Source organism: Pelophylax lessonae (assembly GCF_965119305.1).
Source record: "Pelophylax lessonae genome assembly, chromosome: 4".
Classification (NCBI taxonomy): Eukaryota; Metazoa; Chordata; class Amphibia; order Anura; family Ranidae; genus Pelophylax; species Pelophylax lessonae.
In genome coordinates this window covers 455,504,925-455,532,201 of record NC_138771.1, presented here as the reverse complement: position 1 = coordinate 455,532,201, position 27,277 = coordinate 455,504,925, and the positions used below count along the sequence as shown (strand labels likewise).

The 27,277-nt window shown below is 42.5% G+C and overlaps 2 protein-coding genes across 3 annotated transcripts in view; one reads left to right on the top strand and one right to left on the bottom strand.

Moving 5' to 3' along the window:
* The window catches only part of LOC309552113 (cationic amino acid transporter 2-like), a 251,702-nt gene that overhangs the window by 109,936 nt on the left and 114,489 nt on the right, over positions 1-27,277 (bottom strand). The window lies entirely within an intron of this gene.
* Positions 16,503-27,277, top strand: part of LOC309554623 (uncharacterized protein) — a gene marked incomplete at both ends in the record, with an annotated part of 49,093 nt that continues 38,318 nt past the window's right edge. The window contains 8 exons of the mRNA XM_082256342.1: positions 16,503-16,677; positions 18,874-18,995; positions 19,539-19,632; positions 19,871-20,029; positions 20,408-20,598; positions 22,006-22,103; positions 22,177-22,304; positions 27,062-27,251. Coding sequence (XP_082112468.1) covers positions 16,503-16,677; positions 18,874-18,995; positions 19,539-19,632; positions 19,871-20,029; positions 20,408-20,598; positions 22,006-22,103; positions 22,177-22,304; positions 27,062-27,251 — 1,157 coding nt within the window. The remainder of the gene's footprint in view (positions 16,678-18,873; positions 18,996-19,538; positions 19,633-19,870; positions 20,030-20,407; positions 20,599-22,005; positions 22,104-22,176; positions 22,305-27,061; positions 27,252-27,277) is intronic.

The window sequence follows — 27,277 nt, the reverse complement described above, 5'->3', positions numbered from 1 at the left end:
GGCCAAAAAAAAATTATAGCACACAGGGTGTTATCATGGTTGGGCCTTGAACTCATGACCTAGCAATCTTTAGCTGTGAGCTTAGCCCACTACGCCAAAGTGCTGAATACAATCAGATATGCCTGAAAGTTTCAGATGAATAAAGAATGAAGACTGCTAATTAGACAGCTGTGTAGTCTGCTATTAGAAAATCTAAAGGTTAAAACACATAAGATACATAACTATACCTTAAAATTAAAATAAACCATAATAAATGACATTGCTGTGTAATAGTGATTCAGAATAGACAAATTTCCTTTTATGAAAAACACAAAGGGAATTTGGCTAACTCCAAACTCAAATTCAGCCTAAGTTAACTCCAAACCCGAATTCAGTCTAAGTTAACTCCAACTCCGAATTCATTAAAGCATCTAGTTGATGGTTTAACTCCAGCCACTTACCTAATTAGGATGCAATGAGTTTAGGCTGGAGTTATTTCTGGAGAAGTGAGCAGCTCTACTCCAAACTTATACTGAATTAGGCCCCAAGTGTCAAAAATAGGCCCAGTCTTAAAGTGGATAAATGGACAACTTTGTGTAAAGTGCTACTTGGATGTTAGGCCTATGTATGTGGCCAGGCTGTGAAAAAGTGTTACACATGTGGTATCGCCATACTCAGGAGGAATAGCAGAATGTATTTTGGGGTGCAATTTTTGCTATGTACATGCTATGTGTTAGAAATATTGCATAAATGGACAGCTTTGTGTAAAAAAAAATGTGTTTTCATTTTCTTTCCACATTTTCCAAAAACTTGTGGGAAAAAATGACATATTCAAAAGACTCATTATGCCTCAAAAATTATACGTTGGGCTGTTTGCGTTCCAAAATGGGGTCATTTTATGGGGGTTTCCATTGTCCTGGTGCTCCAGGGCCTTCAAAAGTGCGATAGGTTGTCAGGAAATTATATGTGTAATTTGTGCTCCTAGAATGCCGGACGGTGCTACTTGGATGTTAGGCCTCTGTATGTGGCCAGGCTGTGAAAAAGTCTCACACATGTGGTATCGCCATACTCAGGAGGAATAGTAGAATGTGTTTTGGGTGTAGTTGCAAGTATACATATGCTGTGTGAGAGAAATAACCTGTTATTACGTCAATTTGTAAAAAAAAAAAAAAAATCTTCATTTTGCAAAGAGTTGTGGGAAAAAATTACAACTTCAAAAAACTCACCATGCCCCTTATTAAATACCTTGGAATGTCTACTTTCCAAAAAGGGGTCATTTGGGGGGTATTTGTACTTTCCTGACTTTTTAGTGTCTCATGAAATGAGATAGGCCTTCAGTACATCAGGTGTGGTCAAGTGTGATCAATTTTCAATGATTAGCACCATAACTTGTGGACTCTATAACTTTCACAAAGACCAAATAATATACACTTATTTGGGTTATTTTTACCAAAGATAAGTAGCAGTATAAATTTTGGTCAAAATTTGTGAAGAAAAATTACTCATTTGCTAAATTTTATGACAGAAACAAAGAAAAATGCGTTTTTTCACAATATTTTCAGTCTTTTTTATTTATAGCACAAAAAATAAAAAACCCAGTAGTGATTAAATACCATCAAAAGAAAGCTCTATTTGTGTGAAAAAAAGGACACACATTTTTTTATGGGTACAGTGTTGCATGACTGAGTAATTGTCATTCAAAGTGTGAGAGCGCTGAAAGCTGAAAATCAGTCTGGGCAGAAAGGGGGTGAAAGTGCACTGTAGGCAAGTGGTTAAGAGGTACAGAGAGGTCTACTGCTAGAATAATTGCTCTCGCTCTAACGTTTGCAGCGATACCTCACATGTGTGGTTTGAACACCGTTTACATACACTAAATTAAGTCCTTGTTGGCTAAATTAGTCATTTATGAGAACTAATGAAGGTGCTGTATATAATCTATATAATCAGAGAATGGTTCAGTTTCTATTATTTTATTATATAGAATATATATGGCCCTTTCATTAGTTCTCACAGTTTACTAATTTACCAGCATGAGGACTTGTTTTAATAAAATCAATGTTGGTAGCTATATAGAGCACAGTGTAATTTCTATTTTTTATTTCTGCATTCTGTAACAGCCCTGTACTTGACCAATTTAATTTCAGCATTTACAGGGCTGTTACAGAATGCAGTATATAAAATAATGCAAATAAAAAAATGAAAATCTGCTGTCCAATAGATTCCTTTCACCAGACGCTTAATTGTCTGGGGGGATCTGATTGACTGCCTGCGTCCTGACGCATGGCTTTTTAAGTGTAAGCCAATTGGCTAAAGATGAAGACGAAATGTTTCATCACACAGCGCTCGGCTATGCTGTGGGGGTTTATACACTAAATGGTGATGTGGGGTTTATTCACTAAATAATGTGGGGGTTTATACACTAAATGGTGATGTGGGGTTTATTCACTAAATAAAGTGGGGGTTGTATCTGGTTCTGATACTAGTCAGTGCCTCACCAGCCACTGACCTCACCGCATGTCCCTGGTTCATACTCTGAATTGAGTACTCCCCCACGGCAGCCTTAGCCTTGTCCCAGGGCATTGATGAAAATGGCCCGAACGTAAAGGTACCTCATGTGTAGTAAAAGTGGTCCTGCTACAGGTGCCTAGTCTAGCCCAGAAGAGACCTCTTCTGGTAGGCCTTCTCCGGGTAGGCCTCTCATGTGGTACGAACCAGAAAAGTTGGAGTCCTGCCTAGGGCATGAAATTCCAAAAGAAAAGTTGCAATTGAAACTCAACACCGATATAAATATGCTAAATTACTTTTATTGAAAATTGACTGACACATAAAATCCAGCTGCTGTAATGCAGCTGGCAAAAACCTTAAAATACCCAGTGGTACCACACATAAAAATAGCGGTCACTCAACCAGCACATAAACGGGCCCCATGCGTCCATCCATGCTCTCCGTATCTAAACCTTTAGTTACTGGCCTTGGCCTATATGATCATGAAAAAATGTAAACATTCTACATCTAGCTAATTAGCATAGTCACATAATCAGATCATCACTTTAATTCTGGCCAGAAATAGGTTCTTTATTGCAAATAGAACAGCTCCACATAGCTAAATGAGCTTCCAGATAGTTGGGGAACATTTCCCACCCAAGATCAAAGAAAAGTAACTTCCAGCTCACAGTTCAGTGATCTTATATATATAATATATTCACTTTTAATATTCTCCTTGGGATTGTAGACTTTAACAGTTTTTTGGGGCAGGGTTCAACATATGTAATAGCCTTAGATAATGATAGGTGGTTTCCCCTTCAGTATACAATTCCTTTTCGGCTTAATAATGTGAACTCCTTAATCCTATCTGTAATCGGCACATTTTCCCTTAGGAGCGATCATCAACTGCCTTCAAACAGGTGCTTCAGCAGCCGCAGGTGTAGCCTTTACCGCCGTCTTCCCGGCGTCCGGAACTCGGAGGTTACAGCCAGAAATAAGCAGAGCTATTGCATGGAGAGCAGAGTGGAATGCACCTCCTTCACGCCGATGACGTCAACGCGTTTCGTGTGCGTCACGCACGCTTTGTCAGGACGTCCAAGGAGGATATTACAAGTGAATATACTTCATGTCTGCAACCTGCCTGTCAACCTGAAAGCTGTACACTGCTGCCGCAGGGAAACAATGTGACTGTATCTATGGGGTTCATTATACTGAAAGTAATCCGTTTAAAAACTTTCCAGAATATTGAAATACAGCAGAGGAAATCATTGATACAAATCTGGAGACACATTATAATGACTGCATTATAGTACTGTGACTGGTTCTGGAACTATATCTAACTAGAACAGTGCCAATAAGAATGTAGAGTATTCCACTTAATTGCCCCTATCTATAGATAAGATCACTAAAATGTGAGCTGGAGGCTACTTTGTTGGCTTTGATTTCTGTGATCTTGGGTGGGAAATGTTCCCCAACTATCTGGAAGCTCATTTAGCTATGTGGAGCTGTTCTATATGCGATAAAGAACCTATTTCTGGCCAGAATTGAAGTGATGAATGATCTGATTATGTGACTATGCTAATTAGCTAGATGTAGAGTGTTTACATTTTTTGATGATCATATAGGCAAGTAACTAAAGGTTTAGATACGGAGAGCATGGATGGACGCATGGGGCCCGTTTACAGTATGTGCTGGTTGAGTGACTGCTATTTTTATGTGTGGTACCACTGGGTGTTTTAAGTTTTTTGCTGGCTGCATTACAGCAGCTGGAATTTATGTGTCAGTCTATTTTCAATAAAAGTAACTTAGCATATTTATATCGGTGTTGAGTTTCAATTGCAACTTTTCTTTTGGAATTTCCTGCACTAGGCAGGACTCCAACTTTTCTGGTTGGTACTATGACTGCCACAGTTGCCGGAGCTCCCGGTCAACAATGACCGAACGATAATTTAATAAAATTCTTAGGAAGTACCATCTACAACTTAAACTGGTTTGTTGATGGTTTTAGGACCTGCTAAACCATTTTATTTTTAGATAGGCCTCTCATGTGACCTTTGCTTGGCACCTAACGAGGAGGGAAACGTGGAGGACATGACAACCATTCACCCTAGCCTTAAGCCTCGTACACACGATCAGATTATCGAATGATCTGTCGTCCGTTTTTTGTGGCATGCTAGTCTGATGTGGAAAGTGAAGAGGTTATTTTCATACGAATTTTCCTGTACGACAGGATTCTACTTCAGAAGTGATTTTATATGTGGCCAGTCTGTAACGCTCCTGCGTTTTTATATGGTGTGGATTTTCAGCTGCAGAAATAGTTCCACGTCAGTAGTCATGTAAGAGATATGCTGAGATACCATTCCCAACCTCAATGACTCATCATGTGTGGAAGGTCTTATTTCAGCCAGTAAATACACACAATTAGCAAGCTGGTTCCTAGAGTGACTTTATGTATGTGGTAACACAATGTTGAAGGTTGAGGGATAGGTTGAGTGGAGGTGGTAGGTGATAGACACTTGAAGGTGAGACAGTAGCAGATGGATGCAGGAAGGTTTAGCAATGTTGTATGATAGCAGATGATAGAATAGCAGGTGGACATACAAAAGAGATCAACCCAGTGCAGAAAAGTAGCAGTAGTCTCAAGAGCTAGCAATCTAGTTATGCAGATGTGATAAACAGTCTTTACTATGCAGAGCTAGATAGTGTAAGCTTAGTATAAGTTTATAGAGAATTCCCCTGCGGGGTACTTAGCACTATTAGCGATACAGCCGAAGGGTGGTTCAGGAGAGGCGGATGATCCAGTAGCTGGATACAGGGATCAGCGCAGCGAGGTTCCGTCAGCGAAGTAAGCTTGCAAGCATGGAAGCTTCAAGCAAGGTTAGCATCCAGGTAAGGGTGTTTGAACGAACACATGTGAGTGAGAACCGACGCCCTAAATAGCCATCTAGTCCGGCGCTGAGTGATGACAGCTTCAGTCTTAAAGGTGTATGCGCACCTTTCCAAAAGTAAATGGTGGGGCGCATACACTTGTGGAAAGTGTAATTTAGGGTACCAAAGGTACCGGAACATTACAATACCCCCCCCCCCTTAAGGCCTGCTCCTGAAGGCCTCTGGAGCTGGTTTGTCTGGGTATCTCGCATGAAAATTGCGGATTAATCTAGGGGCATGTATGTCAGAGGTGTTTAACCAGGTGTCGTCTTGGGGCCCATAGTTCTTCCATCTAACCAAGTACTGAAGTCTTCTTCTGTAGATACGAGAATCCAGAATCTCTTTTATCTCGTATTCTTCTCCACCTTCAACTTGTACAGGAGGGGGAGGTGGAATATTAGGCCTTATTCCTTGGTCCGGAACATGGGGTTTTAGTAGCGACACATGGAAAATGTGATGGATTTTTAGGTCCATTGGCAATGAAAGCTGCACTGCAGCTTTTCCAATAAGTTTCTTGATTGGGAAAGGTCCCAAGAACAGAGGTCCAAGCTTTTTGCTAGGGATCTTCAGTCTCAAGTTTTTTGTTGAGAGCCAAACGAGGTCCCCGATAGTATACTGTGGAGAAGGTCTTCTACGAAGATCATAGTACTTCTTTTGTTGACTGTGAGTGTGTGCAATGGTAGTATTTAGTAAACCCAGAGCAGTGGCGGTTCTACATTAAATTGCTCCCCGGGCGAGACTCCCTCCCGGCGCCCCCCCCAAAAAAATAACATGACAAAACTTCATAAACTGCAGAAATTATACCCCCTGTTGCGTTTAGTGGGCATTACTGATGAATGGGGCCTTGCTGCAACCATGTGCACTGCATGCAGTTGCAGCACAATGGTGGTGCATATAGGGAGAAAAAACTAGCAGTGAAAAGGTGACATTGCCTCCATACTGTCTGTAAATGCCTCTGAAAAGCAATCTGAGAATGGATTGCTTTTCAGTGGAGCAGCATTCTCTTTCTTAATGATCTAATGGCTTCAGTTCTTTCCGATTCAGTGACTCTGGCTCTGCATCAAGCATGCAAATCAGCTGCATGCTTTTTCCAGGTCAGGGACTCAGAAAGAAAAAAAAAGAGAAGACAATAGATCAAAAATACTGCCAGACTAATAGCCGGTCAGAGATGGCAGCCTTGGAGCTTCTAATAAGCTTGCTATTGGGTTCTCTCATTTCTAGTTATGTGCCTGCTGATAAAGCATATTATTCCCACAAGAACATGTACCTTACAGAAAAATGACAGCTTCCAATGCCTGCACAAGTATCCCTATAAATCTCAATATATACACTGAAATGCCTAAATAACCATCTAGATAGGTCACTGGACATGTGCTGAGCCACACAGGAACAGAGATGAATAAGAGCTGTTCTCTTGAAATATAATGCTCTTCAGTCTTTGCCTTGTTACCTTACTGACTGTGCACTGGGAGCTCCAGAAAGTAATTGCACTTGTATCTGAATAATCTTCTGTGAAGTATTTTTACTGGGGACAAAGCCAGTTATTGACAGAGGCAACAAGATTGGATTGCAAGCGGTTAAAAAGATTTGTGACAGCTTTATCCATTGTTTCCCTCTCTTGGACTCCATTTTATCTTCTCCTTATGGCTAGCTTTCACTAACTTAACAGAGGACATGGCATGAGAACAGGTTGATTCATTTGCAAAACAGTCTGACAAGTCTGACTCACTCTGCTCTCTCCCCCACTGTCGGCGGGCACTGCACACTGTCACTGACTCACTGTTGAGGAGGAAGTCCGTAGCTGAAGGCTGTCTGCTGAATCTGAGCGCGCGCTGTTCAAAGTCATTGCGAGGGCGGAGCTGCGGGCAGGGCTATTGGACAGGCACAGAGGCCAGCCCCCACCACAGTTCGCCCAATCGCAGGGCGCCCGCCGGCCATCCTGAGCATGAAGAGGATTGTGACAGCTGCACTCAGCGCAGGGAGACAAGCTATAAGGTCAGACAGCCCCTCCTGCCTCTCCCACTGCGCGAGACAAGTCCCGGCCATGGCACAGGCTAGCACAGATGATTTTTCTTTTTACTCCACCAGGTTCGTGTGCTGAGTGCCGCCCCCCCATGTGATGCCGCCCCGGGCGGCTGCCCCATCCGCCCGTGCCTAAAACCGCCACTGACCCAGAGAATCCTTTATTTGGGTAAGATAGTCTGAGGCTACTGGGTTATTTGAAGGAAGGATGCGTGGAGGGAGAATAGAGGGATGGAATCCATAGTTCAAGTAGAACGGACTCTGCTTGGTTGTACTGTGAGTTGCGTTGTTGTAGGCAAATTCTGCCAGGGGGAGAAGATCCAACCAATCATCCTGTTGGTAAGAAGTGTAACAACGTAAATACTGCTCGATGCATTGGTTGACTCTTTCAGTCTGTCCATTGGTCTGCGGATGGTAAGGAGAAGTGAGCTTCCGCTCAATCCGTAGTATGTGACATAGTTCTTGCCAGAATTTAGAAATAAATTGGGATCCACGGTCAGACAGAAGAGTTTTTGGGATACCATGTAATCTGAAGACATGTTTCATCAGGAGTTCTGCCGTTTGTTTGGACGAAGGTAGTCTGCGAATAGCAATGAAATGTGCCATCTTTGTCAGATGGTCCACTGACACCAAGATGGTATTAAATCCTTTGGAAGGAGGCAATTCTACGATGAAGTCCAATGACAAAACCTCCCATGGAGTTTGGGGTATTGGTAGACTGCATAGTAGACCGGATGGTCTCGTAGTGTCAATTTTGGACCTGGCACAGACATTGCATGAAGAGACAAATTTTTGTATAGATGTTTTCATGTCAGGCCACCAAAATTGTCGAGAAATCAAATTGAAAGTCTTTGTCATACCCATATGTCCTGCCATAGGCACATCATGCGATAATTCCAAGATCTTGGTGCGTAGGGTAGGTGGTATGTAAAGTTTGTCGTTGTAGTAGAGGAAGCCTTCTGCATCAGTATTTAGTTGTGGTGGGGGTGAATCCAAACTTATACCATGCAGAACCTCTTCCTTTAAGGAACGGACAACTCCAATAATGCGTTTGTGAGGTATTATAGGAACGGAAGGGATTTCAAAGTAGTTTTCTTCAGTTAGTCGTGATAGTGCATCCGCCTTTTTGTTCTTATCTGCAGGTGTGTAGGTCACTAGGAAGTTAAACCTTAGAAAGAATAGTGACCATCGTACCTGTCGATGCGAGAGAGTTTTGCTAGTCTGAAGATATTGGAGGTTTTTATGGTCCGTGTATATAATTATTGGTAGTTGGGTGCCTTCGAGTAAATGTTTCGCCAATTCTCCAGAGCCAATTTTATAGCAAGCAGTTCCTTTTCACCCACGGGGTAATTTATCTCGGGACTGCTCAGGGATTTAGAAAAAAAAGCGACTGGATGAAGTGGTGAAGTGTGGGTAGGTCGTTGGGAGAGTATTGCTCCTACTGCCATGTTTGACGCATCTACCTCCAGAATGTATTGGAGGGATGGGTCTGGATGGCGTAATATGGGAGCGGAAGTAAACCTTGTCTTTAACAAGTGGAAATCCTTATTTGCTTCTTCTGACCATTTAAATGGTATTTTTATGCTAGTGAGCTGTGTGAGGGGTCTCACAATAGCAGAAAAGTTTTTTATGAACTTCCTGTAGAAATTTGAAAATCCCAGGAATCGCTGTAGCGCCTTGCGTGTAGTTGGTGTAGGCCAATCCTGAATGCAGGATATTTTACTCATGTCCATCTCGATTCCTGTTTTGGATATGATGTAGCCTAGAAAGAGTACCTCATCTTTATGGAACAAGCATTTCTTCAGCTTCACATAAAGATTATGTGCAAGCAATCTCGATAATACAAGTCTTACATGTCTTATGTGTTCAGACAGGGTCCGTGAATATATAAGTATATCGTCTAGATATACCACAACACAGACATCTAGTAAGTCTTTAAAAATATTGTTTATAAAACGTTGGAAAACTGCAGGGGCATTGCATAGGCCGAATGGCATCACAAGATATTCAAACAATCCGTATCTAGTTCTGAATGCAGTCTTCCACTCGTGTCCATCACGGATTCGAATGAGATTGTATGCTCCTTTCAGGTCTAATTTTGAAAAATAGGTAGCTCCACGCACCTGCTCAATGAGCTCAGGGATAAGCGGTAGAGGATAGCGATCTTTTATTGTGATAGCATTCAATTTCCTGTAGTCGATGATAGGTCTGAGACTTGAATCTTTATTGCGAACAAAAAAGAGTCCTGCTGCTGTGGAAGAAGTGGAAGGTCTAATAAAACCTTTTTCCAAGTTCTCATCCAAATAGGTTTTGAGATGGGCAAGTTCATCCTGTGAAAGAGGATAAACATGACCGAACGGCAATTTGCTATTTGGGAGTAGATCAATGCTACAATCATAGTCTCGATGAGGAGGTAATGCTTGAGCATTTTTCTCAAGAAAAACCTCAGAAAGATCCTGATAACATAGTGGTGCAATCTCATCTGTCACCACAGACAGAATCTTCCCGGAAAACGGGAGGTTACACGTTTCCTCGCAATAACAAGAAGGGAAGGTCAAGGACCGTTTCTTCCAATCTATGGTTGGTTGGTGTGTGTGCAACCAGGGAAGTCCCAACACAATGGGAAAGTGGGGTGATGGTATTAAATCGAAGGTAGAAGTCTCCCTATGAGACTCGTTAATAGTGACTAGAAGTGCTTGTGTCTGATCGGTGATCGGACCAGAGGATAACGGAACACCGGTAATAAGACTTACTGAGACAGGTTTGAGTTTAGAAATAATAGGAATTTTATTTAAAGCAGCAAAACATATATCCATATAATTTCCACAAGATCCTGTGTCAATCATGGCTTTAGTAGTAATCCTGTTCTGGTCCCACTGTAATGTCAAAAAAACAGAAATGTAGGGGTTAGTGAATGAAGTTGTCAATCCTCCTAGGGAGACATGTGAACACTCACCCTTCTTTTTGTTGACTAGGGGACAGACGTTTATCTTGTGATCCGGGGATGCACAGTACAAGCAGAGATTTTCATTTCGTCTTTTGGCTTTTTCCATAGTTGATAGCGGTGGGCGTATGGTTCCTACCTCCATAGGAACGGCCAGACTCCGAGAGTAAACGGATAATGGCATTCCCATCTTTTCAGCCTTTCTTTCTCGTAGTCTTCTATCTATGGTAATACTGAGTTGTATTAATGCATCCAGGGTTTTTGGCAGATCCGCTCGGGCGAGCTCGTCCTTAACGGCTTCTGATAGGCCAAGCCTAAATTGGGTTTTCAGAGATGCATCATTCCATTCTGAATCAAGGGTCCATCTCTTGAACTCTGCGCCAAAGTCTTCTACAGGCCTCCTTCCTTGTTTCAAGGATCTTAACTGAAGATCAGCAGTACTCTGCCTATTGGGATCATCATATAGGCTAGTGAGCTCTGCCAGGAACAAGGCATAGGAGTTGAGAAGCTGGTCGTTTTTCTCAAAAAGAGAATCTGCCCAGGCTCGAGGATCGCTTGATAGGTAAGAAATAATAGTACAAACCTTAATGTGATCAGTAAGGTAGGTACGAGGTTTTAGCAAAAAAAGTAACTCACATGCGTTTTTAAATTCGCTAAATTTTTTGTGATCGCCTGTAAATACTAAAGGGGGATTTATCTTGGGTTCAGGGGACTGAGCAGAGGTAAGTTGTGTCAGTCTAATTACCTGCTGCGACAGAGCCTGATTGTCTTCTTTTAATTCAGCAAGTGCGTGTATTAACGCAGATACTTGCTGTTTTAATTGTGTCACCTGAGTGGTTATTTCTGGAACTATTTCTGCTGAATCCATTTTTGGGTTCGTTCAATCTGTAACGCTCCTGCGTTTTTATATGGTGTGGATTTTCAGCTGCAGAAATAGTTCCACGTCAGTAGTCATGTAAGAGATATGCTGAGATACCATTCCCAACCTCAATGACTCATCATGTGTGGAAGGTCTTATTTCAGCCAGTAAATACACACAATTAGCAAGCTGGTTCCTAGAGTGACTTTATGTATGTGGTAACACAATGATGAAGGTTGAGGGATAGGTTGAGTGGAGGTGGTAGGTGATAGACACTTGAAGGTGAGACAGTAGCAGATGGATGCAGGAAGGTTTAGCAATGTTGTATGATAGCAGATGATAGAATAGCAGGTGGACATACAAAAGAGATCAACCCAGTGCAGAAAAGTAGCAGTAGTCTCAAGAGCTAGCAATCTAGTTATGCAGATGTGATAAACAGTCTTTACTATGCAGAGCTAGATAGTGTAAGCTTAGTATAAGTTTATAGAGAATTCCCCTGCGGGGTACTTAGCACTATTAGCGATACAGCCGAAGGGTGGTTCAGGAGAGGCGGATGATCCAGTAGAGGGATACAGGGATCAGCGCAGCGAGGTTCCGTCAGCGAAGTAAGCTTGCAAGCATGGAAGCTTCAAGCAAGGTTAGCATCCAGGTAAGGGTGTTTGAACGAACACATGTGAGTGAGAACCGACGCCCTAAATAGCCATCTAGTCCGGCGCTGAGTGATGACAGCTTCAGTCTTAAAGGTGTATGCGCACCTTTCCAAAAGTAAATGGTGGGGCGCATACACTTGTGGAAAGTGTAATTTAGGGTACCAAAGGTACCGGAACATTACACAGTCATGAATAAATATACATACATAATAAAAGGGACCATTAGAAAAATAGTAAAATTGTCTCTTTATTGAACTGTCTATAGACCAAAATTTAAGGTTCAACCAAATTGCTCAATGGAACCAAGTAACCCATGGTAATGGAGTATACATGAATGAAGCAAAAATGGGCTTAATGGTCTAAGACAGAAATACATGGTTATGCGATATTCTCCTGGTACATACAGAATATTAGAAAGATTATAAACAAAGGTCTTGGAAACATGATATAATAATGACTTGTAATAGATAAAATAGCCTGTGTAGAGCTCAACGAGTTTCGTGAGATTATCACTTCATCAGGAGCAGGCATGATACAAGCGTCTAGAGAAAATAATACACATAATGAGTAACAGTATAAACAGTACATAAATAAACCTCATACTGTATATACGGGAGGTATAGCTTACAGTGAGGTAGCATGATGTCCAGGAATGGATGCCACCCGGGAACTGAGGGAGCGATGCCTGCATGCACCAGGCAGGTACAGGAATGAAGTAGTGTGTAATGTGACAGGCTCCAAAAAGGGATCACATACAGCCTCCATAGAGCATGGCGGTAAGAATCTGTAAGGGTATGAGGATAATATATATATATATATATATATATATAGGTATTATAATAAAAAGATGGTAATATATATTCGGTCTGACCAGACTTCTGAGGTTGAGCACCCCATCCCCCACACACACCTGTACTCTATCAGTGTCCACTATCAAGTAGATATAGGGCACCTTTCCAAAAGTAAATGGTGGGGCGCATACACTTGTGGAAAGTGTAATTTAGGGTACCAAAGGTACCGGAACATTACACAGTCATGAATAAATATACATACATAATAAAAGGGACCATTAGAAAAATAGTAAAATTGTCTCTTTATTGAACTGTCTATAGACCAAAATTTAAGGTTCAACCAAATTGCTCAATGGAACCAAGTAACCCATGGTAATGGAGTATACATGAATGAAGCAAAAATGGGCTTAATGGTCTAAGACAGAAATACATGGTTATGCGATATTCTCCTGGTACATACAGAATATTAGAAAGATTATAAACAAAGGTCTTGGAAACATGATATAATAATGACTTGTAATAGATAAAATAGCCTGTGTAGAGCTCAACGAGTTTCGTGAGATTATCACTTCATCAGGAGCAGGCATGATACAAGCGTCTAGAGAAAATAATACACATAATGAGTAACAGTATAAACAGTACATAAATAAACCTCATACTGTATATACGGGAGGTATAGCTTACAGTGAGGTAGCATGATGTCCAGGAATGGATGCCACCCGGGAACTGAGGGAGCGATGCCTGCATGCACCAGGCAGGTACAGGAATGAAGTAGTGTGTAATGTGACAGGCTCCAAAAAGGGATCACATACAGCCTCCATAGAGCATGGCGGTAAGAATCTGTAAGGGTATGAGGATAATATATATATATATATATATATATATAGGTATTATAATAAAAAGATGGTAATATATATTCGGTCTGACCAGACTTCTGAGGTTGAGCACCCCATCCCCCACACACACCTGTACTCTATCAGTGTCCACTATCAAGTAGATATAGGAGGAGTCCCCTGTAGTGCATTAGCACATCTTTTCCAGCAAGGAGTGTTGTCTTAAAGGGTTAGAGAGGCTGGATTCCCCCCTTTTTTATGGATAGTGTAGGACCCACTGATAATGGGTTACTTTGACACAGTGGTGGGCTTGAGCACGATATGGCCATATGGTGGGACTAAATCCCCATTTTTATTTATGGATTGTCTCCATATTTGATAGTCATTTCTTTTGCATGTGTGCGCTATTCTTTTTTAATATTCATGTCGCTTGGTCCATAGCTGCACCGGCTTTAGATATACATGTTCAGGGTTTGCTCCCCCAATTTTTTGCTTGTTTATTATGTATTCTCTCTGACCAGACTTCTGAGGTTGAGCACCCCATCCCCCACACACACCTGTACTCTATCAGTGTCCACTATCAAGTAAATATAGGAGGAGTCCCCTGTAGTGCATTAGCACATCTTTCCCAGCAAGGAGTGTTGTCTCCAAGGGTTAGAGAGGCTGGATTCCCCCCTTTTTTATGGATAGTGTAGGACCCACTGATAATGGGGTACTTTGACACAGTGGTGGGCTTGAGCACGATATGGCCATATGGTGGGACTAAATCCCCATTTTTATTTATGGATTGTCTCCATATTTGATAGTCATTTCTTTTGCATGTGTGCGCTATTCTTCTTTAATAATATATAAAGGAGTAGGCTGTTTGTGAGAGCCAGAGGAGCCAGGAACCAAAGGGGGTGATTCAGGTGAAAATTACAAAGTGGAGTGGAAAGTAACCAAGTACTAAAATATAATTCTCAGACCCAATGGATAGATAAGGGTGAGATGTGTATGACATGATAAGCCACTGAGTGAAATAGAAACGTGAAGTGAAAATGGATACACTTGAAAAGAGTATAGCCTCAAAGAAAACCAAAGTACCAAATTGCTAGTGCTTAGTGGCGCGGCAATGAAGGTTGGATCAAACGTGTAGACCATGTGTAGAGGTGAAGGAGGTGAAACAAAGAAAAAATGAATACCTGCGTCGGTGCCAGAGCAGGGTTCGCACCCAACGTCACACGGCTGCAAAAACAGGAGGAAGCCGCCAGAGTGACAAAAGCCGCCAAAGCAGCCTCCACATATGTGCGAAGATGGGAAGCCACGTGATGGGACGCGGGCGCCAATTATGACGTCACATCCCGCACGGGGAAGCGTGGCGCCAATGCGCTGTGGCCGCCACCTATCCCCCCATTCAAAGCTCCGCCCATCTGGGTCAGGGGGAGAAGGGGAGGAATAGGAGGCGAGAAGAACCCATCGCAACCACGGAAGAAGGCCAACCGCACTGACATATAAACAACATAAGACACAGTAAAATTGATAGAGGTATGTGCTGAGAATATACTCAGCCAGATTGGAACAAAAAACCATATCAATGTGGGGTATATATACAGCGTTGAAAATGGCATGATAGTGGAAGTAAAAATAATGAAGTAATGCTGGTAAACCACACCTCCATCCCTAAATCTATATGAGAGGAAAGGGGAAATTGGGACTTTAAATGAGACTCCTGACCAACAGAGTCTCCATCCCTGTTGCATGAAGCGAAAAAAAAGGGGGCAAAAGAGCCAGTTGGGACTTTATAAGAGATGTGGCCAGTCATGAATAAATATACTGTACATACATAATAAAAGGGACCAGAAGAAAAATAGTAAAATTGTCTCTTTATTGAACTGTCTATAGACCAAAATTAAGGTACAACCAAATTGCTCAATGGAACCAAGTAACCCATGGTAATGGAGTATACATGAATGAAGCAAAATTCAACAGGGATGGAGACTCTGTTGGTCAGGAGTCTCATTTAAAGTCCAAATTTCCCCTTTCCTCTCATACTTCAGAAGTGATGTCATGTGCTGGATTGTTTTGTATGTGTTCTTTCGTCTCTGAGCATGCCTAGTCTTGCTCTTAAGATTTTTTTCCGTCAAAATCTGTGCTAATGAGACGAAAATCGGACGTTGTTTTGACGGACGACAAAAATTATATAGCCTGCACATCAGGATTTTGTCAGCCGAAAAGTCGGAGTCGGCTGTCGAAAGCGCCATACTAACAATGCGAAAATCGACAGATCGGTCGTCGGACGAATTTTCCCTACAGATTTTTTTATCGTGTGTATGGGCCTTTACAAGCATTTACAACCAGAGGGAGAGGAGCTTTCTTTTGGGCAGAAAAACACAGGAAACACTTTACTGACAGGAGAAAAGGTGTTGAGAGGAGCTAAGCAAACGCTCACGCTGTATTCACACAGCAACAGAGACCTGCTGCAGCACTGTATCACTCCATTGACAGCTGTGGTAGGGAGCAGTGTGGTGCATAATTCAACATATCACACGACTCCCATTTTTTTTTGTAAAAATTTTATTTGAAGTGTACAAAATGTACACTTTATTCATGGCAATGTACAGCAGCATGATGTGCTGTATTGCTGTACATTGCGGTGCGTTTTGACCCGATGAACTGTGATAAAGTGCAGCAATGTCTTATTATTGCAGCATGCTGCAGCACAGCCATAAGCTGTGTGGCAGTGTAAATGGGACATTTGTTTCTTGTGTGTCCCTGTGGTGACAGACATTTTACCATGCGGTAAAACGTCTGTCACAGTATATAGTGTGAATTGACCCTCGGTGTACATGAGGCCATAGACTTCAGGCTGTCAGCAGAGGGGCTGGATGGTGTGCCTGTGCCAGAAGCCAAATTGTATTAAGATCACCTGTGTGCATATTACTCCCTGATCAAATGGCTTGAAGCCCTGCCCTCTATCCAGACTATAAATCTCTGCTCAGTGCTGAGCCTCAGCATTGGAAGCAGTCTAAAAAAATGTTTTATTCTAGGGCAGGATTGGGGTTAGCGCTGCTGCTTTGGATTTGCAGTTTGGCATGGCCCATGTGTGATGCGAAAGGCTATTGGGATAGTTCATCTCAACTCCACTGTGCTCCCAACAAAATGGAGTTGTTGTTTTCTATCTCTACTAAAGGTGTTGCTTTTGTGCTTGGTAAGTGATTTTTTTTAAAACTGCTTTTGCTTAACTTAGTCTGGTCATGCATTATACCCTTATCTTTTAGGTTTACCTAAACCATAAAATATGAGGTCAAACCTAAATACTTTCAATTTGTATGCAATCAGACAGCCCCTTGCACTATTTAGTTGAAGGTAAATCTAAAGGAAACTAATAAAATGTATATTTTATGGCCAGCTGCATCGTGGGTAAAAGGGTTGAAATTGCCAAGCATAGGGGGTGTTTTATAATACAAATTTTTGTAGGAGACTTGGTATAATTTATGTAAGCAGCTGTGGGTGGAAAGCCCCTCACAAAGCAATAAGGCTTCCAGTGCACACAATTGTTTGCGTGTAATCCAACTTGTGTCCAGGGCTGATCCTCTGCAGGTAACTGCTATGTTTGATTACATGCAAACAATTGTGTGCAGTGGCAGCCTCCTGTTTCTTCGTGCAAGCAGCTGCAAAGCCTCATACAATCTTCCTACCTGCAGTTTGCATTATAAACCCTGCTGAATCTCCTGCAGAAATATTGTTTGCTGCTAGATGCATGTGTGAATGAGTTGTGTATATAGGTGGCCATACACAGATCAAAATTAATCTAGTTCAGCAGAGAGCGGCTGCATTTTAGTGTATGGACAGGCTGGCTGTACAGAAGTCAATCTGCCAATTTTATTTTTGTAAGATTTCTGCACAGTCAGCGCTGCCGGCTATGGTGGAAGTCTCCCTGCCGTACAAACGCAATAGCTCAGTGGGAGTAATTCCACCTCCATGTGGATTGGGCTTTTTAGTTTTGGATAGTGGTAAGGGATTGGAACCCCTGTCAGGTTTTTGCTGTGTTCTCATTAGGGAGATTCACCCTCTGTTCTGTTTTACTGTTTATTACTGAAGGTAAAAGAATCCCAAACTTCGGCTTGTCTGCAAAAAAAAAAGTAATGGGGGGGGGGGGGGGGTCCAGTTCTGGACTCTCTTAATCTGCATGGATTTCCTCTCCCTTCCTGTTTTGGATAAACCTTACAGGGGTTATGAACCTCTCAATTTATCCAAAATGGAGGGGGGGGGGTGGAATGTGCCTATAGTTCCACTTATGTATGAGCTGACTGTGCAGGCACAATAAAAAAAAAAAAAAAAAAAAAAAAAAAGATATTCTCTTTTGCAAAATTGGCGTTGCTCCCTGAATTTCAGAATTGGGTTGCAAATGTACAAATTGTCGTTTAGATTGCTTAATGAAAGGCAGCGTGAGTTTTGTCTACATTTTCTCATATGCTTGATGTCTTCTGTCTTTCAAGGCCTCGAATTTGTAGCTTTGCAAACCCACCATATGGAGGTAAGGGTTCTTCCATCACTGATTGTCAGTTATGCCCTTTCAGATGGGTGCTAACATCCGTAGCCCATGAATGAGCAGCTTGTTTGTCGGCTTCAGTTGCTGTGTGCAGGCAACTCCTTCATGCCTATTGGGATGCTGCATGGACACCACTGCTTCTCCCAACTTGCCAGCTGTGTGGGTGAGCAGCCCCAAACTGTCATCCGGGGGATAGGAAGTTTTTGTGCAGCCATTCCATCCTTTTGAATGGGCTGCCTGCATATAGTGACTGAAAGCTCATAAACAAGGTGCTTTTTCATGTGCTACAGGTGTTGATACTTGTTTGAATAAGACCACAACATGAGGAGATGACGGAGGATCAGCAAACTTTAACACTGTAGCCAAAGGTGTCCTTCACACAAGCCTACATTTGTGCAAATGTCTGTGTATGCCTACATGGGATATACAACTGCTCCATGTCTTTGCATGCAGGCAGTCCTATTTATCTATGGATGCTGCAGTCACAGCCATTGTTTCCAATTTGACAGCCATGCAGGCGCATGTTCTGAATGCACACTCGCATCTGCATGACTGTCAAATTGGAACCAGTGGCTAGGTCTAAACAGCTGCTGCATCCAAACAGACATGAAGTGGACTGTCCGCATGCAAACATTGCCCTCTGCACAGATGTATGCCTATGAAAATGAGGCCTAAAGTGGGTGGGGGAGCTTTAGGCATGGTATTGAGAACTAAAATACTGTGGAGGGCTTCTGACTTGTTTACCAGTCTTGGCCTTATCACATGTGTTATGTGAAAAGACACTGGTGCTAGTCGGCCTTTATGTCAAATCCTTATTGAAATTAATCTTATTCGCTGTCATTTTCTGTTCAGATTCCCAGGATGAATTTCAGCGACTAGAAAATGATTCTGCTTGCGGGCTCTGGGTAGGACAGAGACCTAATGACACAATGGTTGTTGGTGCTGCCTATGATGGATGCTACGTAAGAGAAGGGGTAAGCATGACAGACTTCAGGTGTTTGTTTTTTTTATCCTGTCATGGGCCAACTTCAATGCATAAAATTGGCCAGTGGTCCTATTAGAATTCTGAAAAGTTGTAAACTTGTTCTAAGCTATACTAGTTGGTAACCTTTAGTTTTGGAGAGTAGGACATAATGAACTCCTGTCCTGTTTGTTTACGGTCTCCTAGTGACAATTTCTAGAAGTACAGGGTTGGACAGTTGGACAACTTTTTTTTTTTTTTTTTTTTTTTCCTCTTGCCTCTAGTATGGTGACCATATCATAGGGATACATTTCCTCACTCCTGGTGTCTCCATGATGTAAATAAGGGAATATCCCATTCATAACAAACTTTTGACTCATAACTACTCCAACTAATGTTGGCTCTACACACCTAATGCAGGAATGGGCCTGTGCACCTGTATAAGGAGGAGAGGAGTGTGTGGATTTTATTTTTTGCAGGCTGAGAGTACAGGGATGACTAAATTTGGTTGGTTAATTGTATAATGCATACTCTAACAAAATTGTTCTTTTGATAGGATGAAGAGTATATGATGGTCCTGCTTCTAGAAGAAATTGTTAATGATACAGTTGAGCAACACAAGATGGAGAAAAAATGCCCCATACAGAATGGTAACCTAAAGTCATGTAGTCTTTTCATATGGAATCCTAATGTTTTCCACTGAAATGAGGAGCAGTCTATGGCTTGCTTTTTCCTACTTTGCGTGGTCACTGGGACACAGTGAGTGAGGGGGGGGGAATCAAGAACAACCTAGTAATCTAGATTCTTTTAACTCAAAAAAACAAGTTCTTGGAGTTCTAAATGCATGTAAGTAGACGTACTGGTCATTGTAAGCTTTTCTTTCTTTAGAAGCTATGGATGCCCCAAGCCCTGACATCTGCTCTGCCATCAGACAAGTGGACAAACTGGCCTGTGCTGAAACCCCTGTAACTAGAGACATCTGTGAGGCGATGGGATGCTGCTATTCCCCAAATGATGCTACAATGCCCTGCTTCTTTGGCAACAAGTGTAAGTGGGTGGGTGGGGGGGTTGAGTAGTATGACTCTTGGCTAAAGAAAAGACTTGACTTGGAAGTCCCCTCTAGAACAAGCTTGACTGACCAAATATTGGTTTGAGTTTTGCAATGGTTCATTCATGCTACCTAGTGACTTTCTAATGTCTTCCTTGGTTATCGTGCCCTGTTGGTGGGAACTAAGCCATTCTTGGAGACCTTTCCAGGCTTGGTAAGACTTTCTTTTGCACTGTTCTGGATTGCATAATTTTTGTTTATCACAATCTGAGGTGGATTCATCCAGTCAAAATAGACTAGCATCCAGAATATTCAGTAGACTTATGACCTACTTAGAAGACATGCTCTATATACTGACAAATGTCTGTTTCCTACAGTGACTACACAGTGCTCTCTTGATAACCACATGGTGATTGCAGTGTCCAAAGATCTGACCATGCCATCTCTACTTCTGAACTCTGTCAATGTGATTGGTTTGGACCAGTCCTCCTGTTCCCAGCTTTCAGTGGCTACAACTGACTCCTTTGCTGTGTTTAGATTCCCGTTATCCTGTGCTACTGCATATCAGGTGGGTATTCCAATATATTTGGGTCAGTTGGGAGTTTTGTGGTTGTAAAGTCCTGACACTGGAACCTAACATGACTGACCTTTTGTCACTTGTGGTGCTAGCAAGACTAGCTAACCTCCTTGCACATCCACATGAATTCACAAATTCAATAATGAAACCAGGGACTGAGATCAGAGGGCCACTGATGCTTGCAGTAAGTTTTGGCCAACTAGATTAAACTCTGTAATTCTAATTAGGGACTTGACTTCACTTGCGCTGTGATGTCACTTAGTGAAGCTGAATATGGGTTGCGTTACTACCCAAAATGATTAGATGGATAAATGACCACTTCATCTTAAACTTAGACTTGTATTAGTGTGTCAGATGGCTTCTAGAGATCATTCTCATTGCATTTAAACTTTTTTATATTTGTATTCTCAATACTGCATCAACTGTTACAACCCTACCCTGTGGTCAATTAGAACATACTTGAAACATTGAACTGAGTTTTTTGTAGTTCTTGCATACAAAGAGGATTACTATCTTTGCAAATTCCTTTACAAGTGTTGTATGCGATAAAGACTTCACCACTTGACGACCGCCCACCGCATATTAACTGCGACAGGCAGCCGCTTCTGGGCAAACCGACGTAGTACTACGTCCGCTCAGGAGACTAGGGGGTGGGTGCATGCCGTTGGAGTGGTGGCTCCAATGGCCACTCACTATCCCTCCCGACAGGATGGACGGCTGATGTAAACACAGCCGCCCATCCTTCTCCCTGAAGTGATCCTGCCATATAGGATCACATGTCTCTGATCTCTCAAGCCCGACCCACCCCCCCCACAGTTAGAATCAGTTCCCCCAGGTTTACATTTAACCCCTTCCCTGCCAGTGGCATTATTACAGTAACAGTGCATATTTTTAGCACTGATTACTGTAATGTCACTGGTACCCCAAGTGTCAAATGTCAGGGGTCCAATCTGTCCGCAGTCCCACAAAAAATCGCAGATCACCGCCATTACTAGTAAAAAAAAAGACATAGTTGGTAGACGCAATGACTTTTGCACAAACCAATCAAAATACACTTATTGTGATTTTTACCAAAAATAAGTAGCGGAAACAAATTGGCCTCATGTTAAATTTTGATTTCTACTTTTTTTTTTTTTTTCAAAATTGTCTTTGCGCTATTTAAGAAAGTGATCAAATGCCACAAAAAAATCTTATTTGTGGGGGGGGGGGGGGGGGGGGTAAAAAAAAATTCATTTTATTTGGGTACAACATCACATGACCGCGCAATTGTCCGTTAAAGTAACGCAGTTTTGCCGAATCGCAAAATTGAGTGGTTAAAACAAAGACAGATGCTAGCTTGTGCTTTGCTTTAAAATCTCACTTCCTGCTTATTCTTATGGCATTTCCTCTTCCTACCAGGTGCCTGGAGGTCCAATGACCTATGAGACAACTATTGAAGGTGTAAGAGGAATACAGACATGGCAGGGATCTTCTATCACTAGGGACAGTACAATGAGGTAAGGGGAGTAAACTGGTTAAAATCATAGTAAAGAACTGGTATCTAATACTGTTACTCTACTGTTTATCTAGGGTGACTGTGCGCTGCAGCTACATTCAGACAGGTACTGTACCGCTGGCTGTGACGGTGAACACCTTGCCACCACCTCTTCCTGTTAGTACATCTGGCCCTCTTGAGCTGGAAATGAGGATTGCACAAGGTGAGATTACTACTTGTTGAACAGAATGCCAGGAGCAAGCCAACATGCTTCTTCTAGTCTATTGTCTATGTTGGTGTAATGCAACATTAACAGAGTTCAGTACTCTTAGCATGGCAAAGTGGAGCTTTCCGTAACTTGTATCTCAAATTTTGCAGTGGTAAGGTGCCACATCCAAATGTCAACTTGTACATGGAGAAATTTAGTGGTGCAACATTTCCATTTATGCCTCCCCTCAATGGGTACTTCTGCATACAGTTGACACAGAGGTTCAGCCTGGTGCTTTTTCCACAATGGGAATGTGATAGTCTTGACTTGATCCCTGGATTTCATAAGGACTGGCATATACAGATTTTGCAAGGGTCTCTTACACATTCTAAGGTGGTGCAGCATGTACTGGTCTAGAACTTGTACTTGAATTTTGGCACATGTCTTGCACACTCTAAAAGCAAAAATAGCCCTTTTGTACAGAGAACAAGAGCAGAAAGATTTTGCGAGAGGTTGGTCTTAAATTGGCTCTACTTTCAAAAGATATGAACAGTTTGGCACATTCAATGCACTTCAATGAAAGTCATATTGTAGAACTGAATTTGGTGCACGAGTCACTGTCAGAACGAAATGTGTTGCAAATGCTTCAAAAATTTGGCACAAAGCAGGACTAATGTAAGAAAAGTGGCATTGTGCTTTATTGAATTTCATCAGGAGCTTGGTGGAAGTCTCATTATTTTGCATGTGCATTGAAGCTGGCTGTCTCCTACACCTCCCTCTGGCATCCTGACTTTCGGTCCTCCAGCAGATAATGGCAGCATCCCAGGGGGACTAGGTCTGCCCTTGGGATGGACAGTAGATATCCCTTACTATTGTATTGGCCAACCTAAAATGCATCCTGTTTACACCCAGGAGTTCAAAGCGGCTCTCTCCCAGTGGGAGCACAATTGGAGTACTATTGTGTTGGTCTAATAGCAAACTGAGTGCCTCCTAGGCTTCATATAATTCCAACCCAACATTCAGCCACATCCAGTTGCAGCCTATCATGAGCTATGACAGGCCTGGACTATGCATCTGTCTCCTAGGTGCAGTAAAAATGCAAATATTGAATGCAGAGGGGCTAGACTCTACAATGCCCCCCACAGCTCATGCTCTCCTTTTCTTTGCTCTGACCACCAGGAGCAGGTGAAGCTACAATATGCATATATGGGTGAGTTGGCTATCTAAACACAGTGCATGACATGGCTAGAAAGGAAGTTTGTACCACCGGGGCCCCCAACAAGTGTGGAGATGCCTTTAAGGTTTCTCCTAAATGTTGGCACCAGTTTTCAGTTAGCCTCTGCTTGGTTTGTAATGTACACTCAACAAAACTATAAATGTAACACTTCTGTTTTTGCCCCCCTTTTTCATGAGCTGAACTCAGATTATCTATGTACACAAGGCCTATTTCTCTCAATCATTCACAAATCTGTGTGAGCACTTCCTTTGCCGAGATATCCATCCACCCCACATCAGTGTTAATTTCGTCCACTAAAATCGACTAATGTTTTCGTCGACTAAATTAACACAATTTTAGTCGACTAAAATACGACTAAAACTAAAATGGCATTTTAGTCAAGACTATAACTAAAACGAAATCGAAATTTGCTGCCAAAATTAACACTGGTGCATGCTCAAAGCTTAATACCATTAATATCATATTAGATTTTTTCACTCCAGGACCAGCAGTAGTATGAGTTTGGGAATTGTAGAGAAATGCCTAAATAATGCATTACAAATTACAATTGAACTACACCCATTCGATTATAGATGACTGAAATGAGTTTTAGTCAACTAAAATGTACTGGAGTTTTAGTCGACTAAATACGACTTAAACTAAAACACTCGCAGAAGACTAAAATGGGACTAAAACTAAAATGCCATTTTAGTCCTAAGACTAAGACCAAAACTAAATTGAAATTTGCTGCCAAAATTAACACTGCCCCACATGCTGTCTAATCAGCATCTTGATATGCCACACCTGATTATTGCACAGGTGTGCCTTAGGGTGGCCACAATGTCCACTCTAAGTTGTACAGTTTTACTGTATTGGGGGGGGGGGGTCCAAAAATCATTCAGTATCTGGTGTGACCACCATTTGCCTCATGCAGTGCAATGCATCTACTTCGCATAGTTTATCAGGATGTTGCTTGTGGCATGTTCCACGCCATTGGCGTGGAAGTTGCTGGCTATTGGCAGGACCTGAAAAAAGCTGTCATATGTCGATCCAAAGCATCCCAAACCTTCTCAATGAGTGACATGTCTGAGTGTGCTGGCCATGCAAGAACTGGGATGTTTTCAGCTTCCAGAAATTGTGTACAGATCCTTGCAACATGAGGTGATGGTTGTGGATGAATGGCACAACATTGGGCCTCAGGATCTCATTATGGTATCCCTGTGCATTCAAAATGCCATCAATAAAATGCACCGGTGTTCGTTGTCCCATACCATAACCCCACTGCCGCCATGGGCCACTTGATCCACAACGTTGACATCAGCAAACGGCTTACCCACACAAAGCCATATGTTGTCTGCCATCTGCCCTGCACAGTGAAGAGAACATCTTTCCAAGTGCCAGATGTCGTAGACTGTGAGCGTTTGCCCATTCAAGTCGGTGACTACTAACTGCAGTCAGGTCGAGACCCTGATGAGGTTTCTGACAGTTTGTGCAGAAATTCTTTGGTTATGCAAAACAATTGTTGCAGCAGCTGTCGGGTGGCTTGTCTCAGACGATCGTGGAGGTCCTGGGCTGGTGTGGTTACACGTGGTCTGCGTTTGTGGAGCCAGTTGGATGTACTGCCAAATTCTCTGAAACTCCATTGCAGATGTTTTTTATGATGGAGAAATGATCATTCAATTCATGGGCAACAGTTGGTGGCCATTCCTGCAGTCAGCATGCCAATTGCACAATCCCTCAACTTGTGGCATTGTGCTGTGTGATTAAACTGCACATTTTAGTGACCTTTTATTGTGGCCAGCCTAAGGCACACCTTAGCAATAATCATGCTGTCTAATCAGCATCTTGATATGCCACACCTGTGAGGTGGATGTATTCTCTCGGCAAAGTGCTCACGAATACAGATTTAGCCAGATTTGTGAATGAGAAATCAGCCTTTTGTGTAGTGTGGGGTTCTGTTTACCAGCCTCACTATGGAGCAAGTCTAGCTTCAGTCCTTTACTGTTTCCTGTGACTCCTCTCCGTTTGCTAGCAGGACAGGGCACCCCTGCCAAACTGCAGCCTTCATCTGCTTAAAGAGGAAGTAAACCCTCCTCTGCAACTTTACCTATAGGTAAGCCTATGATGAGGCTTACCTATAGGTACTGTAAATATCTCCTAAACATGTACCGTTTAGGAGATATTTACATTGCATGCAGCCGATGGTGTCATCGGCGCATGCGCTCTGAAGGAACGGCCACCCATGCCATTCCTTCAGAGCCCTATGCCGTGTACGGCGGCTCCCGTGCGCATGCGCGGGAGTGATGTTATCTCGGGTCCGGCCAATCAGATGGCCGGATGCCGCGATCCCAGAAGACGGGCGACTGAACAAGTCGTCTGTCATACAGGTAAGCGGGTGGCATGGCGGGGGCTCGTTCTAAAGTATTTCATAATGAGCTAGTATGCGATGCATACTAGCTCCTTATGTGTTTCTCTTTCAGGTTGGGGGGGGAAAAAATGTGAGTTTACAACCTCTTTAAAGGCTAGCTGTTGAGCAAAAAGGGAGGAAGGCTGTGGCTCAGGACAACTGCTGTAAAGTCAATCAAATGGATATCCTGGGGTCCCTAAACCCTTCAGGACTTATTTCAAATAAATGCTGAGGGGTGTCTTTTGTGCAAGGCTGCTTGTTTTTCTTTTGTCCATAACAGCCTGGTTTGAAAATGCTTCAATCTTCATTTCAGGAATCTGGCTCTTGGGTCTATTGTCCACTTACAGTATTTTCTGTTTACACAAAAATTGGGTTTAAGTCTCCTGATCACATGTTAACCTGTAAATATGCCTTGTTTGTTCCTCTTCACTCCTGCACATGGCACGCCTATGCATTTATACTACTGTACAAAAGTAGAAACTGACACTTGTCGTAAGGTGTACATAGAAGGGCACATAGCAAAATATCAGCTAGCCTGCAAAACAACCAAATTGACCTTGCCTAAAGCCCCGTACACACGTACTGATCGTCGGCCGACGATCGGCCGTCTTTTGTCCAGGGTCTGCTGAAAACTGCAAAAGACTGCACACGAATTTTGTCGGCCAACAGCCGACTGCAGAAGTGATGTCATGTGATTATCTTTCCTTGGTTTTTTTTTTTTTTTTTTGTTGTTTTTCTGAGCATGCCCAGTCTTGCTAATCTGCTGTCGGCCGAAATCTGTACTGACTGGCGAACAATCGGCCGTTCTGGTGTTGGCCAACACATTTTAATGACTGCACGACAGATTCTGTTCGGCCGAGAATGTGCTGTCGGAAGCATCATACTAACAAGCCTACAATCGACCGATCGGTCGTCGGCTGAATATTTACGGCCGACAATCGGTACGTGTACGGGGCTTTACAAAGGCACTGCAGCACATAAATTTACCCCACCTAATAGTTCACCTAACAGTTCACATTAGAAAGGGTTTTCTTGGGTGGGGGGGGGGGGGGGGTTCTATCTGGTAAGTAAAACGCTGTTTATACAACTTGTATGCTATGAGGGAAAACTCTTGTGGGTTTGCATGTGTAACTATTTTATGTAATGCAGATCTTGCCTATGCATCATACTACAGTGAGGGGGACTATCCTGTGGTCAAAGTGCTCAGAGACCCAGTCTACCTGGAGGTCCTTATCATACGTAGAACAGATCCAAACCTGGTCCTGGTCTTAAATGACTGCTGGGCCACCAACTCTGCAGATCCTACACTCCTTCCTCAATGGCCCATATTGTTTGACAGGTGGGAAATCTGTAGCCCAGATCATC